This window comes from Bos javanicus, chromosome 2 (assembly GCF_032452875.1).
Source record: "Bos javanicus breed banteng chromosome 2, ARS-OSU_banteng_1.0, whole genome shotgun sequence".
NCBI lineage: Eukaryota > Metazoa > Chordata > Mammalia > Artiodactyla > Bovidae > Bos > Bos javanicus.
Window position 1 is genome coordinate 4,398,499 of NC_083869.1, and position 13,619 is coordinate 4,412,117.

Here is a 13,619-nt window from a genome sequence, read left to right on the forward strand (position 1 = left end):
GAGTGATCTAGTTTCTAAATTTTTTAAATGCTAAGTATCTAAATATTTCACCACCACCACCTAAATTAATAGAAATCCTGATAGCTCAATTGGTAAACAATCCGCCTGCAATGCAGGAGATCCTGGTTCAATGCCTGGGTCGGGAAGATCCACTGGAGAAGGGATAGGCTACCCACTCCAGTATTCTTGGGCTTCCCTGGTGGCTCAGCTGGTAAAGAATCCACCTGCAATGCAGGAGACCTGGGTTCGATCCCTGGGTTGGGAAGACACCCTGGAGAAGGGAAAGGCTACCCACTCCAGTATTCTGGCCTAGAGAATTCCATGGACTGTGTACTCCATGGGGTCGCAAAGAGTCAGAGAGATTGAGTGACTTTCACTTTCAATAATAAGGGGAGGTAAGGAAAGCATAGTGTTGCAGTCAGATGAGAAACACCAGAGAATGTTTACCTTTCGATTCTGATCATATGCAGAGTCAATTCCCAAAATGCTATTCACTTCCACATATGGATATTTCTTCTCCAGGACAGTGACCACGTGTTCAACTTTCACTCTTTCTCCAGTCCTTACTTTGTTATACATCTAAAGAAAGAAAAACCAAGTAACCAACTACACTTTCAAATCCAAATTTCAGAGTACTTATTAAAAAAGATTTCAGAATGCAGAGGAAAAAAAGGCCTCTCTGTGGAGGCATCCCCCAATAGATCGTAAGGTGTCAGAGGATAGGGGAAAGCTTACTCATCTTTGTAAAGGGTGCATCTTTAATAAAGGCTGGCCAAATAAATAAAGGAACACTCAATTAATTAAAAAAAAAAAGCCTCTGACTGAATCTCTAAACTATAAACAAAACAAGCATAATAAACAGCAGGCTGCCACCATGATTACAGGTAAAACAGAAGTGGTGAAAACCAACTGCTTTAAAGTAGCTATTTCTCTGTATAGGGCAAATGGGACATATTAGCAATTCTCCCTTTTCTGTATTACTTCCTTATGCCTTCTTATGTTAGAAACTATATATTCGCAAAATAGTCAGTTCATACTCACACATTAAAAGTCCAAAACACAAAAATCTGTTAATTTTTTTTAAATCTGAATACTTATAAGTAATCCTTGAAATAAGAATTCATGTCCATGATGTTTAAGGGGAAAAGAGTTTCAAAATATGTACGGCATAATCCCTGTTTGTAAAAGGCAGACACAAAACAAACAACAAAACTGTGTCTGTGCGTACACAGGTAAGCACAGGAAGGATATACTAAGCAAGCTTTTAACAGTGGCTGCCTTTAGGGAGCAGAATTAAGGAGAGGGGAGAAGAGATTTTTAACTGACACATCAATACTGTTTTTAAAAAATTTTAATAACAAACATAATTTTTTTCCTTTTGCGACTAAAAAGAAAAAGAAAACTCACTATCCTTTCCCTCATACACATAGCTATGAGAGGAAAAAACTTTAAAAAGCAGACTTTAAAGCCCTCATCCTCAGTAACTTCACATGAACCTGTTTCACTCTCCACAGCCTGCTGCTAATCCTGAGTCCACCCTTGTTTCTTACAGAGGTCACAGCAACAGCTCATCAACTAGGACCCCTGCCACTTTCTCAGCCTTCATCAGATCCACCTCCATAGACGCATCACAATGCGGTTTTTCAGGTGGACTGGGGTTTAACTCTAGAAGGCAGTGGCGCCCCACTCCAGTGCTCTTGCCTGGAAAATCCCATGGGTGGAGGAGCCTGGTAGGCTGCAGTCCATGGGGTCGCGAAGAGTCGGACACGACTGAGTGACTTCACTTTCACTTTTCACTTTCATGCACTGGAGAGGGCCATGGCAACCCACTCCAGTGTTCTTGCCTGGAGAATCCCAGGGACAGCAGAGCCTGGTGGGCTGCCGTCCATGGGGTCACACAGAGTCGGACACCACTGAAGCGACTTAGCAGATACCTGTTACGCAGCCCAGGCTCATTGACCAGGTTCCCCGCTCCACTCTGTGCTCACAATATTCTGTTCAAGTCACACTAACAACTTGGAGTCACTACCTCTGATCTGCAGTCACTGTTCACTGACTCCTGTTTGTTCACCTATGCAGAGCTGAGACAACTCGACACTCCACAAGAACACCCTCACTCCGCGTAGAGTGAGGTCCTCATGCTGCTGTAGCCAGTGGTGCTACACAGAACCACATCATCTCTGTGGAGGTGTCCCCCAGTAGATGGTAAGGAGTCGGAGGATGGGGAAAAGCTTACACTTCTTTGTAAAGGGTGCATCTTTAATAAAGGCTGGCCAAATAAATAAAGGAACACTCAATTAATAAAAAAAAAAGCCTCTGACTGAATCTCTAAACAATAAACAAGACAAGGATAATAAACAGCAGGCTGCCACCATGATTACATGTAAAACAGAAGTTTTTTAAATAATTAACACTAATTTGTAAACAAAACAACTACTACTTATAAGCTTTTAATACTCAAAAATAGAAAAAAAAAAAACAAGGAGAGTTCTCTGTTTGAACTTGAGCAAGTATCTCAAAATACATATATATAATTCAGAACATTTGAGAGTTTCCAGTTAAAAATAGAGAAAACAGATAATAAGAATTTTATGACTTGAATATTAAATGTATCCCTAATGAAAATATCATGATGGTCTTAAAAAAGAGTAAAGTTTTTTAAACAAGTAGAGAACATCACAGTTACCAAAAGGCATTAATCAGTGATTTCAAATTGTCAAAAGGCAGAAGACTAAGATATATTAATGTATTTAGTATCTAAGGAATTAGTATCTAAGGAATCTTAGCTGAAATCTCAACAATCTATTATTAACATTAGTGTATCAATAAAGGCAATTCCTAACATATAAAATGCATAAAGTTTGTGAATACTTTACCTGGTTCTCTTTCAAGAAATATAGAATCCCCTTACCACATACTGTTTCTGACAGTAACTTAGATTTTTAGAAATTATTCACCATTTTGAACAAAAACATACATGTGTCAGAATTTGGAAGGCATGATAATCATCCACTTCTTGTGCAACATAGTTATACGCTCTCAGAATAGCCACTCCAGCATCTTGCATCCCATCAACATCTTCAGAGTCGTTAACCACAAAGATTAAACCAAGTCTGGGGGGAGAAAGGGGTGAGCAAAAAGAAGCAAATGAAACATCTCAAAGAATGCAACCAGTCAAAAAAGGAAAGGCTTTGTCTTACAAAACACAGTTCACGTCATTCTCTAACATGGTTGGCAAAGGTATTCATCACTTAAGAATAAAAAAAGCAAGTTCCCAAAGGTGGCTTAGACTATAACTATTGAAGCAAGTTTCATTTCAAGATCTCATTTCAAGATCATGAAATGAGACCATCACTGACATATAAGGTATTGCTATAGTTTTAGATAGAGATTTCGTTCTGTTTTTAAATCAAAATTAGGAGAAGTGAAAATTCTCAGAACGTGAAAATATACACAGGTGTGGTGGATTTCGAGATTTCACCCCAGCGATATGAGTATCATAGGCAAATGGAAAGCATTAAAATTTTTACTACTGTCCTTAAGTAAAAAGCTATACCCAAAGTTAATTACATTTTAAAACTTAAAGGAACAAACCACAAAGAAACACCATCACACATTACAGACTGGCCAAAAAAATTTGCACTGGCGATAGGCCGCTAGACTCCATCTCAGAGCAAAAGCAATGAAGAACAGCCAGTCTTTAACTAAAATGGATTACAGACATAGTAAAACACAAAAAATTGTAAAACTCGTGGAAAATAACACAGGATAAAATGAGGTGATCCTGGGTTTGGCAATAACTTCTTGGGTCTAACCCCAAAAGCATGACCCACAACAAAAAGAACTGGGTATGCTGGACTTCATTTAAATTAAAATTTTCTGTTCTGCAAAAGAAACTGCTAGGAGACCGAAGACAAGCCACAGACTAGCTGAAAATCTGTGCGGAACACATATCTGATAAAGGACTGATATGCAGAATATGCTAAGAGCTCTTAAAACTAATAATTTTTAAAAAGTTAAACTGGGCAAAAGATCTGAACAAGCACCTCACCAAACAAGACATACAGTCAGCAAAAAAGCATATTACAAGACATTCAAGGATTTCCGTGGTGGCCCAGCAGTTAAGAATTCACCTGTCAATGCAGGGGACAGAGGTTTGATCCCTGGGGAGGGAAGATCCCATGTGCCACAGGACAACTAAGCCCTTGCACCATAGCTACTGAGCCCATGCACTAGAGCCAGTGTTCCACAGCAAGACAGCCCACCGCACGGAGAAACCCACGCACCACAGCTACAAAGTGGCCCCCGCTTGCCACAGCTAAAGAAAGACAGGAAAAAAAAATAAAGAAAGAAAGAGAGACAGGGTGCAGCAACAAAGACCCAGTGCGGGCAACAATAAACAATTTATTTAAGAATTGTTTTTTTAAAAAAAAAGATGCTCAAAATCACCGTCATTAGGGAATTTCACATTGAAACCATAATGAAATACCACCACACACCTATGAGAAAGGGTACAACCCAAAACACAAAATTTTGGAAAGGATGTGGAGCAATAGGAACCCTCATCTGTTGCTGGTGAGAATGTGAAATGATACGACCACTTCAAACATAATGTGGCAGTTTCTCAAAACACTAAACACACTTTTACCGTAAGATAAAGCAATCACACTTAGTATTTACTAAAATGCAATGAAAACTTATATCCATACAAAAACCTGCACACAAATACTTGTAGCAGTTTTATTCATAACTGCCCTAACCTGGAAACAACAAAGATGTTTGTTAACATGCAAATGGACCGAAAAACTATAAGACATCCATATAATGGAATATTACTCAGTGATAAAAAGAAATGAGGTATCAAGTCACAAAAAGGCGTGGATAAAACTTAAAAGCAAACCGCACTGCTAAGTGAAAGAAGCCAATCTGAAAATGTTACACACATTATGATTCGGGAAAAGACAAAAACTACAGAGACAGTAACAAGACCGTGTGTGTGGGCAGGGGCTGGGAGAGAGGTAGGGAGGAACGAACAGGTGACACACAAGAGATTTTTAGGGCAGTGAAACTAATCTATGATACTGCTGCAAAATAATGGCAGAAAATGTCATTATACATTTGTCAAAATTCCCAACATGCACAACACAAACAGTGAACCCAGATGTAAACTATGGACTTCTGTTAATAAGAATGCAGCAGCATCAGTTCAATAATCAACACTGCTCTAAAAAATACAAAGTCTATTCATTTTTTTTAAGTATAGCTTAAACGAAGAAAATATGAACATATTTCAAACATCAAACTCTCAGAATATACATGGAAAATTTGTGTATCCAAAGATAAAGTGGTTGAGAGGGTTTGTTTTCAGATTAAAAATTGTCTTTGTTTTTTTTTTTAAATCTCTTTTATGACAGAAATCACATGAGTGAGCTCCAGGCAGAAATGACCTAAATATTATTTTTATGAAAATAAAAACAAGGGAGAGAACCTAATTATCTCCTCACAAAGTATCAATACTTCCCTTTCCCAGGTATTCAATTTCTAAAAAGGGCATCAGAGTCGTTCTGTTAACTAACTTCCAAAATTCAGACTTCAGGTTCTTCCAGGCCCGGTCCCTCATCAAGGACCAGCAAGAAGGCTCTCAGATTCGTTCTCTCCTCTCCTCATTAAACTGCCAACAACCCAGCCACCACATCAAAGCAACAAAGGAAAACAACTGCTGGTCTGCCTTTCCCCCAGTTGTTCACAACATGCCTATGAGGCCAGTGTCTTCTTCTTATCTACCCTTGCAATCCGAAGGCCACATTTCTTGCTCCTATCTCTCAAAACAATTCAGTAAATGTTTAACTAGTGCCTACTCATTGGAAAAGACTGATGCTGGGAGGTATTGGGGGCAGGAGGAGAAGGGGACGACAGAGGATGAGATGGCTGGATGGCATCACCGACTCGATGGACGTGAGTCTGAGTGAACTCCAAGAGTTGGTGATGGACAGGGAGGTCTGGCATGCTGCAATTCATGGGGTCTCAAAGAGTTGGATACAACTGAGCGACTGAACTGAACTGTGTGCCATGAGCCAACTTCTTTTTGCTCTTATCAGTCAGTTCAGTCACTCAGCTGTGTCCAACTCTGCAACCCGATGACTGCAGCACACCAGGCCTCCCTGTCCATCACCAACTCCCAGAGTTTACTCAAACTCATGTCCATTGAGTCAGTGATGCCATCCAACCATCTCATCCTCTGATGTTCCCTTCTCCTCCCACCCTCAATCTTTCCTAGCATCAGGGTCTTTAATGAGTCAGTTCTTCACATCAGGTGGCCAAAGTATTGGAGTTTCAGATTTAGCATCAGTCCTTCCAATGAATATTCAGGATTGATTTCTTTTAGGATGGACTGGTTGGATCTCCCTGCTATCCAAGGGACTCTCAAGAGTCTTCTCCAACACCACAGTTCAAAAGCATCAATTCTTTGGTGCTCAGCTTTCTTTATACTCCAACTCTCACATCCATACATGACTACTCTTATATTTCCCTTTTAATCAAACATAGCTCTGGCTGTAATCTGCCCCTGAGGCAGATAGTATTCATGTTTACATTAAAAATTGCATTAAACTCAAAACCTCTGCTTTTCCATCAATGAAAACCCACCTTTTTCTTCAAAGTCTACTTAAATCCAACTTTGCCATGAAACCTTTGTCCTTCCCAAATATCCATCTATAGTCTTTTGTTTCCCTGAAATTCCAAAGAACTTATAACTAGTAAGGATATCACTCAGCACTTAACCAAGTATCTTACAGGAAGTAGGCGCTGTACTTTTTCCAAGAGGGTAGAAATGTGCCTTATATACCACTCACAGCACTTAGCTCAGTGCTAAGTATGGAATACACAATAACATTTGTTAACTGAAAAGCTCTTTTCTTCTTAATTTTCTTGTTTTCTAAGAATTCAAATTTTATCAACTCATAAAACTATCAGATATTATCTAGAATGTGAGTGAAAATACCTTAACCTTTATATGTAAAGTCTTAAAACATTGTTCTTAAAAGGCATAGTGGAAACTCAGCCATTGAAATACTCTGTTGGTAGATTTGGTAAAATCTATTTAGTGAAATAAATGTGTCTGTTTGCATCTACAAAAAGCTATGTATACATTTAGTTCTGAGTCTAACAAAAGTTCTTGGCAAAGCTTCTTATCTCTGCCAAAAGTGGAAGTAGGCTTTGTGATGTGGACCCTTGTGTAGGAAAATTCCCTTCAATTGGAAAATAAACTGAGATCACATGCTAATTTTACATGGGCTATTTACTAATAACTCAATGACAGTAAGATTCTATTCATTAAGAATCAAGTTCTCTACCCCAAAATACACTGGCTTCATACTGAGCTAAAGATAAAACTGTAATTAATGATCCCCACAATTAATTATCCTAAAGTTCAGTAGTACCAGATTTGCATTTAAGAATGACAAACAAAACCTCAACTAAATGTTATATTATCAAATCAACAATGATGTTACCTTAGTGGGATATGATTACTGAGGAACATCTCAGCTGTGTTAATCAACTCTGCAGTGCTTTCGTGAGCAGGATCAACTATGAAAACCTATAGGAAGAGGGAAAGGAAAACATGAAATGACATTCATTCAAATGCCACTGGGTCAGTAAAAATGCCTTACGTCTTTTTATTGGGTTGGCCATTTTCCTCCAGCTACTTTTGAACCTTATAAAAAAGAAATTATACAAATAGCAGTTACCCTCCCTCTGTATTCAAAGAACATGGTACTCAAAGACTAAATGATTTTGTCATGATCTTATGCTAACATGAAAACTACATCCAGATACCTTATTCCTATCCTTCACTACTTAACAATACATATTTTATTAATTCTTCCACTTTAGAAAACAGAGATTAGCTTCTTGGGTATTCATTTCAAAGGATAGAACCCAATTTTTAGACCACAATAATAGGTATCATGTATTAAGCTCTCATGGTGTGCTTTATGGGGAGGGAGGAGGGAGGAGGGTTCAGGATGGGGAACACAGGTATACCTGTGGTGGATTCATTTTGATATTTGGCAAAACGAATACAATATTGTAAAGTTTAAAAATAAAATAAAATTTAAAAAAATAATAAAATAAAATAAAATTGAATAAAAAAAAATAATAGCCATCTCATTGAATCAAATAAAGTTCTCATTTAATAAATTATTTCATATGCCAAGAAAAAAAAAAAAAGACTGAAATTTTGACTAGGAAGGGAAAAGGGGGGGTTTCAAAAGAGTGACAGAAGTATAAAAGATCGTTTCCCTGAAAAGCTCTCAGGAAGCCAACTTCAGCCCTCACCTGCCCCATCTCTGCAGGAGCTACATGAGGGAAGAGAAAGACATGAGATGGGGAAAGAGGGCCAACTAAGAACCTCTGTCTTTCTAAAGCAGTGGAATAAGGATAAAAAGTAGGAGCTGGCAAAGATTTATTTAAGAGAATAAACTGAACTATCAAATTTTAGAGATTAAGCTATTCAAGAAAAACAGAAGATATATTTATCTTCTGAGTCAAAAAGGAAAAGTATCTTAAAACTCAAGACAATCTAAACCTTCAGGTTAAAGATGAGGAGCATCCCTTATACACAGACATTTCACAGCCCTACAATGAATACATTTCCAAACCCTTTCAATTTGAACACAGAGCTAAAAAAAAAAATATTTAGTGGTATTAGTGCAGGGTGGAAACGAGGCAGAGAAGCAACTAGTAAAGGAGAGACTCGAACACTATAGATACGAGAGAAAAGGAAGAATGCAAGGAAGAAATAGAGATCATGGTCCAGCAACAAGGAGCTTCACTTACCATGTTGTGCAAGTTCTTCCTGATCTGTCGGATTACACCAGGAAAGGTGGGGCGAAGCAATTCTTGTAGGCTAGAAGGCCACGAATTGTATCTGCTATCAACTTCCAGGTTGTTGATCCACTACAAAAAAAAGAACACAACATGGTGTATATACTTTAGTTACCACCAGTGAAATTTGCAAAAATAACAGTAAGACTTTATTTCAAGAATAATCACGTCGTGAAAAGACCATTTTCAAAGTAGACAAATGAGTAACTAGGACTTCCCTGTGGTCCAGCGGTAATGTCCCCAGTGCAGAGAGCACAGGTTCGATCTCTGGTCCAGGAAGATCCCACATGCTGTGAGCCAACTAAGCCTATGTGCCACAACTGCTGAAGCCCACAAGCGTACAGCCTGTGCCCCGCAACAAGAGAAGCCGCTGCAAGGAGACGCCCACACACGGCAACTAGGAGGCAGCCCTGCTCTCGGCAGAAAGACCACATGCAGCAATGAAGACTCAGCACAGCCAAAAATATATCAATGAATATTTTTTTTTTAAAAAGTGACTAAAACACAAGCCACAAAATATAAGAAGGTATTTGCAACTTACAAAATGAATAAAGGACTAGTGTCAAGAATATCTACAGAAATCTAACATATCAATTTAAAAAGGCAAGGAACATATGAGAAATAGAAATGAGTCAAAAATATGAATAAGGAATTTATAGAGGAATTTTAAATGGGCAATTAACACAAGCAAAGATACACACCTTCACTAGTAATCCAAGAAATATAAACTAAGCACAATGTAATTTCACTCATATTGTCAATATCCAAGAATAGGCAAAAATATAGAACAGTGGGCATTTTCATCCAATTCTGAAGTCTGGAACAGTCACTTTGGAGAAAATGACCTACTAAAGATGAAACTTTTGTTACTATTCTACCACGAAGTACTGCAGCTCCAGGTATTTACCCCACAAGGCTACCCACTCCAGTATTCTGGCTTGGAGAGAGTCCATGGGGTCGCAAGAAGTTGGACATGACTGAGCAACTTTCACCTCACTCCACTTCAAAGATGAAACTTTTGCTACTATCCTACCACTAAGTACTGCAGCTCTAGGTATCGATCCCGAATATTAAATTCTCAAATGTACAAAGAGAGGTACAAAAGGGCCATAACAATACTGCCCAAAACAGCAAAGAATTAGAAACAACTAAATATTCATAAAAAATGAATGAATTAAATGGTACATAATATCTGAACAAATAGCAAGGTGGGAAAGTATGTGAATAATACTTTGTTCATGTACATAAAGAGTATTTCTGGAAGGATATACAATGAACTGATAAAGCCTGTTGCTTCTAGGCCCACTCCAGTACTCTTGCCTGGAAAATCCCATGGATGGAGGAGCCTGGTGGGCTGCAGTCCATGGGGTCGCTAAGAGTCGGATACGACTGAGCGACTTCACTTTCACTTTTCACTTTGATGCATTGGAGAAGGAAATGGCAACCCACTCCAGTGTTCTTGCCTGGAGAATCCCAGGGACGGGGAAGCCTGGTGGGCTGCCGTCTATGGGGTCACACAGAGTCGGACACGACTGAAGCAACTTAGCAGCAGCAGCAGCAGCAGCAGCAGTTGCTTCTAGGAAGAAAAACTGGACAGCTCGGTTAAGAGTTTTTTCAATACACAATCTTTTGTATGTCTTAAATTCCACATTGTGAATTTATAAAAGGTATTTTTTAAAAATTAGAAGAATATAAAACATGATATGATAAACTAGACCTTTATGTATCAAGTAGGTAAGTCTTGAAAAAATTGTTGAGTAACTCATTTTTTAAAAATTTGATGAAGGATACTGAGATATGGCATTTTTAAAAATTTTAAAAACATATGACAGGGAAGAAAATGATCAAATAAGTGACAGAAGGGATACATGCCCACTTCAAAAGATGAATTACCTGCAGGGAGGAGAGGGGTGGAACTAGGAAGAGATATAAAGAGGGCTTTCACCGAAACATTTTTTTCTTCCAAGAAAACATGAAATGATTAAACTAACATTTAGCAAGTATGGCAATGGGTCCCATGATTGTTAATTATGTCAAAGCTTTACTCTGTAATGAAAAAAATTCTACAGAAAAACAAATCACATAACAGTATTCATCCACATAACAGCTGTAACACCAAGTGAGAATTCAAGTAGGAAACATCTACATTCTGTATTACTCCCCTTTCCAAAAAATTTCCCTAAAATAAATGCAGGACAGACACCGAGAGAAAGGGCCTGGAGAGCGAAAGGTGCAGGTGCATCTCACCACCTGTGTCACTGTCACCACAACTACCCACGCAGCTCCGACCCCTCTAGTCTCTCATATCTGAGGAGACAAAGGCCCAGAGACATCATATAGCAGGTATTAATCTCTATAAGTCATTCAGTATAAAATATCAGTCTTTTCTTAAAGAGGCTTGGTAGCTAAAATAATATTTTTAAACAAAATCACACAAGAGTATCACACAACTAAAAAAACTAAACACTTTCCAAAGAGGTGCTCAGCTGATTCCTAAGGAGATATAAAATTCGAAAAATCCCTGTCTTAACCACATTAAACCAAATGACTCAACTTTCTGGAGCATTTAAGAGCCTACTTTATTATATACACATATGCCATATAAGCAATTGTTGAAAATCTTTGATGCCAATGAAAGAGATGACAGGAATAACTTATCTTTCATAGAAGACAAATGCAAATTCCATAATAAAATAATTGGCCAGATCACCCCCTGGACACTCACGGAATACCTACCGAAATAGCAGGGCTCCTGATGTCTACTCCATAGTCGGCCTCAGAGGGCTGTATATTCAGTTTCAAGACATTATGCAGAGAAAGGCCTTCTATTCCCAGTCTATGTAGACCCTCCATCACCCGAGCTTCATTCCTCAATATATCAAACAGACTGGGGGAAAAAAACAGTATTTAGGAAAAAGGGCCCTAAAAAAAATTTCTCACCATGAAAAAATTCATCAGTTCAAACTCTATGCCCCTTCACAGTAGTTGAGAAGTCAAAAGAGGAGGTTCTTCCCTTGGTTCATTTTGTCCAAATATGCAGAACAGAGTGGGTAAGACTTGCTTCTTGGTTGATATTTATTTATACTTACCAATGTATACACTGTGTAGAGATTAACTACACACAAACACAATTTGAGGATGAAATAATCCTAAATCTGGATTTTACACTGTATGTTTTTAAAAACACTAAAGTAATCTTCCTGTGATATTTCTTATAATTGCACATGAATCTATAACTATCTGAAAATAATTTAGTAACACCAAAAAATACACTAAATAATATGTGTTTCAATATCAGTATCAATTCCCAAAAGGCCCACACACATATGATCATAGAAAAAGGTGTGGAGGAATTCACATCCAACTTAAAAGGTTTGCAGGGTAAGGAAGATTAAATAAGATGAAACACAATGAGACTTCACTGTTTAGTTCCTTTATCTCTGCATTATTGAAAACTGTTTACAAAAAGCTAGTACACAGTTTGTAATAGTATGGAAAATTGAAGGTTTTTTTAATATGAAGTAAAAATGAGGGCAGTTTTTAATGTGTTCTTTACCAATTTTTTACTAGGTCTGAAAGCAGTGTGTGGACATAAAAGCTAAATTAAATTAATGTGAAAAGTATCTTACTGTGGAAGCTGTTTCTTCTGAAGCATTAACCAACCATAGCTTTTGTTTTCACTATTATAAAGCCTTAGTGTCAACTATGTCACTTTTAATTTCAAAGAAAAAATCAGAATTCCACTTGTCTTCCACATCCACCTACCCCAAAATTCATGGGGACAATTTAGAGAAATTTAATCCTAAACCACATTTTAACAAAAAGATAGCTATTCAAATAATAGACACTTGGACCTTAAATGTCCAAGGTATCAGATGTACATTATGATAAAAAATGGCCAAGTATCATTCTGCCCATCCCAGCCAGAATATGGACTACCTAAACACACTCACTGGGCTGATGAGTCATCAGGTTTTGCAGCATGTCACATCAAGGAGGAACAACAGTCTGGACATATCACAATTATGGAGCCACACATTATGAAAACTTATCAGAGTGAAAAATATTTATCCATACCTGAATATATCTTGTGTCTCTAAATCAATATGAAGTCCATTGATGAATAGTGCTGAATCTCCAGGCTGTAACCCTAAAGTTCCCTTGAAATACTGAAATATGAAAAATTGATTAAGGAGTAGGAAGAGAATGTTTAACAAAAATTTCCACGTTTCTGGCTTTATGTACAAATATTGACAATGATCATTACAGTGTTTCCTACAATGTTGGGGTAGGGAGGGTATTCAATAAGCCAAGTGCTGAGATTTACCTTTCTGATACCCTTGCCTGTCTGTGATGCTAGTCAAGGTTGAGCCAGCAGTCACTAACAGCTGGCCTTCTGGATGAAGTCCAGGGATCTGATTCAAAAGGGTTTCAAAACCCTATACCTCCCTTAAACCTCCAAACTAAGGCATATCAAGAAACTGAGTCGCTGAGCTAAGGGTGGCACCTATATGCACCCACGCTCTCTAAGGCCTGGCCTTTAAGGGGCCCTCCAACTGATGCTCACAGTCATGGTGGAACACACACGACCCCACAGCCCCTGCAGCCTTCAGAACTGCCTAACCCACCGGAAACACTGCTTTGATGCCGTATCATAGCTTCTATTGACTTCTATCTTTTCCATTCAATTCTTTCTCTCCAAGGAAACCAGCACTGTTAATCGTATATTAGAC

The 13,619-nt window shown here is 38.2% G+C and overlaps 1 protein-coding gene across 2 annotated transcripts in view; it reads right to left on the reverse strand.

The window, feature by feature from the left end:
- The window catches only part of UGGT1 (UDP-glucose glycoprotein glucosyltransferase 1), a 111,117-nt gene that overhangs the window by 69,147 nt on the left and 28,351 nt on the right, over positions 1–13,619 (reverse strand). For both annotated transcript variants that reach the window (XM_061431816.1, XM_061431823.1), the window contains exons 12-17: positions 12,964–13,055; positions 11,623–11,773; positions 8,839–8,958; positions 7,512–7,597; positions 2,978–3,113; positions 448–579 (exon numbers count right to left, since the gene is read on the reverse strand). In XM_061431816.1, the coding sequence (XP_061287800.1) occupies positions 448–579; positions 2,978–3,113; positions 7,512–7,597; positions 8,839–8,958; positions 11,623–11,773; positions 12,964–13,055 (717 nt within the window). The remainder of the gene's footprint in view (positions 1–447; positions 580–2,977; positions 3,114–7,511; positions 7,598–8,838; positions 8,959–11,622; positions 11,774–12,963; positions 13,056–13,619) is intronic.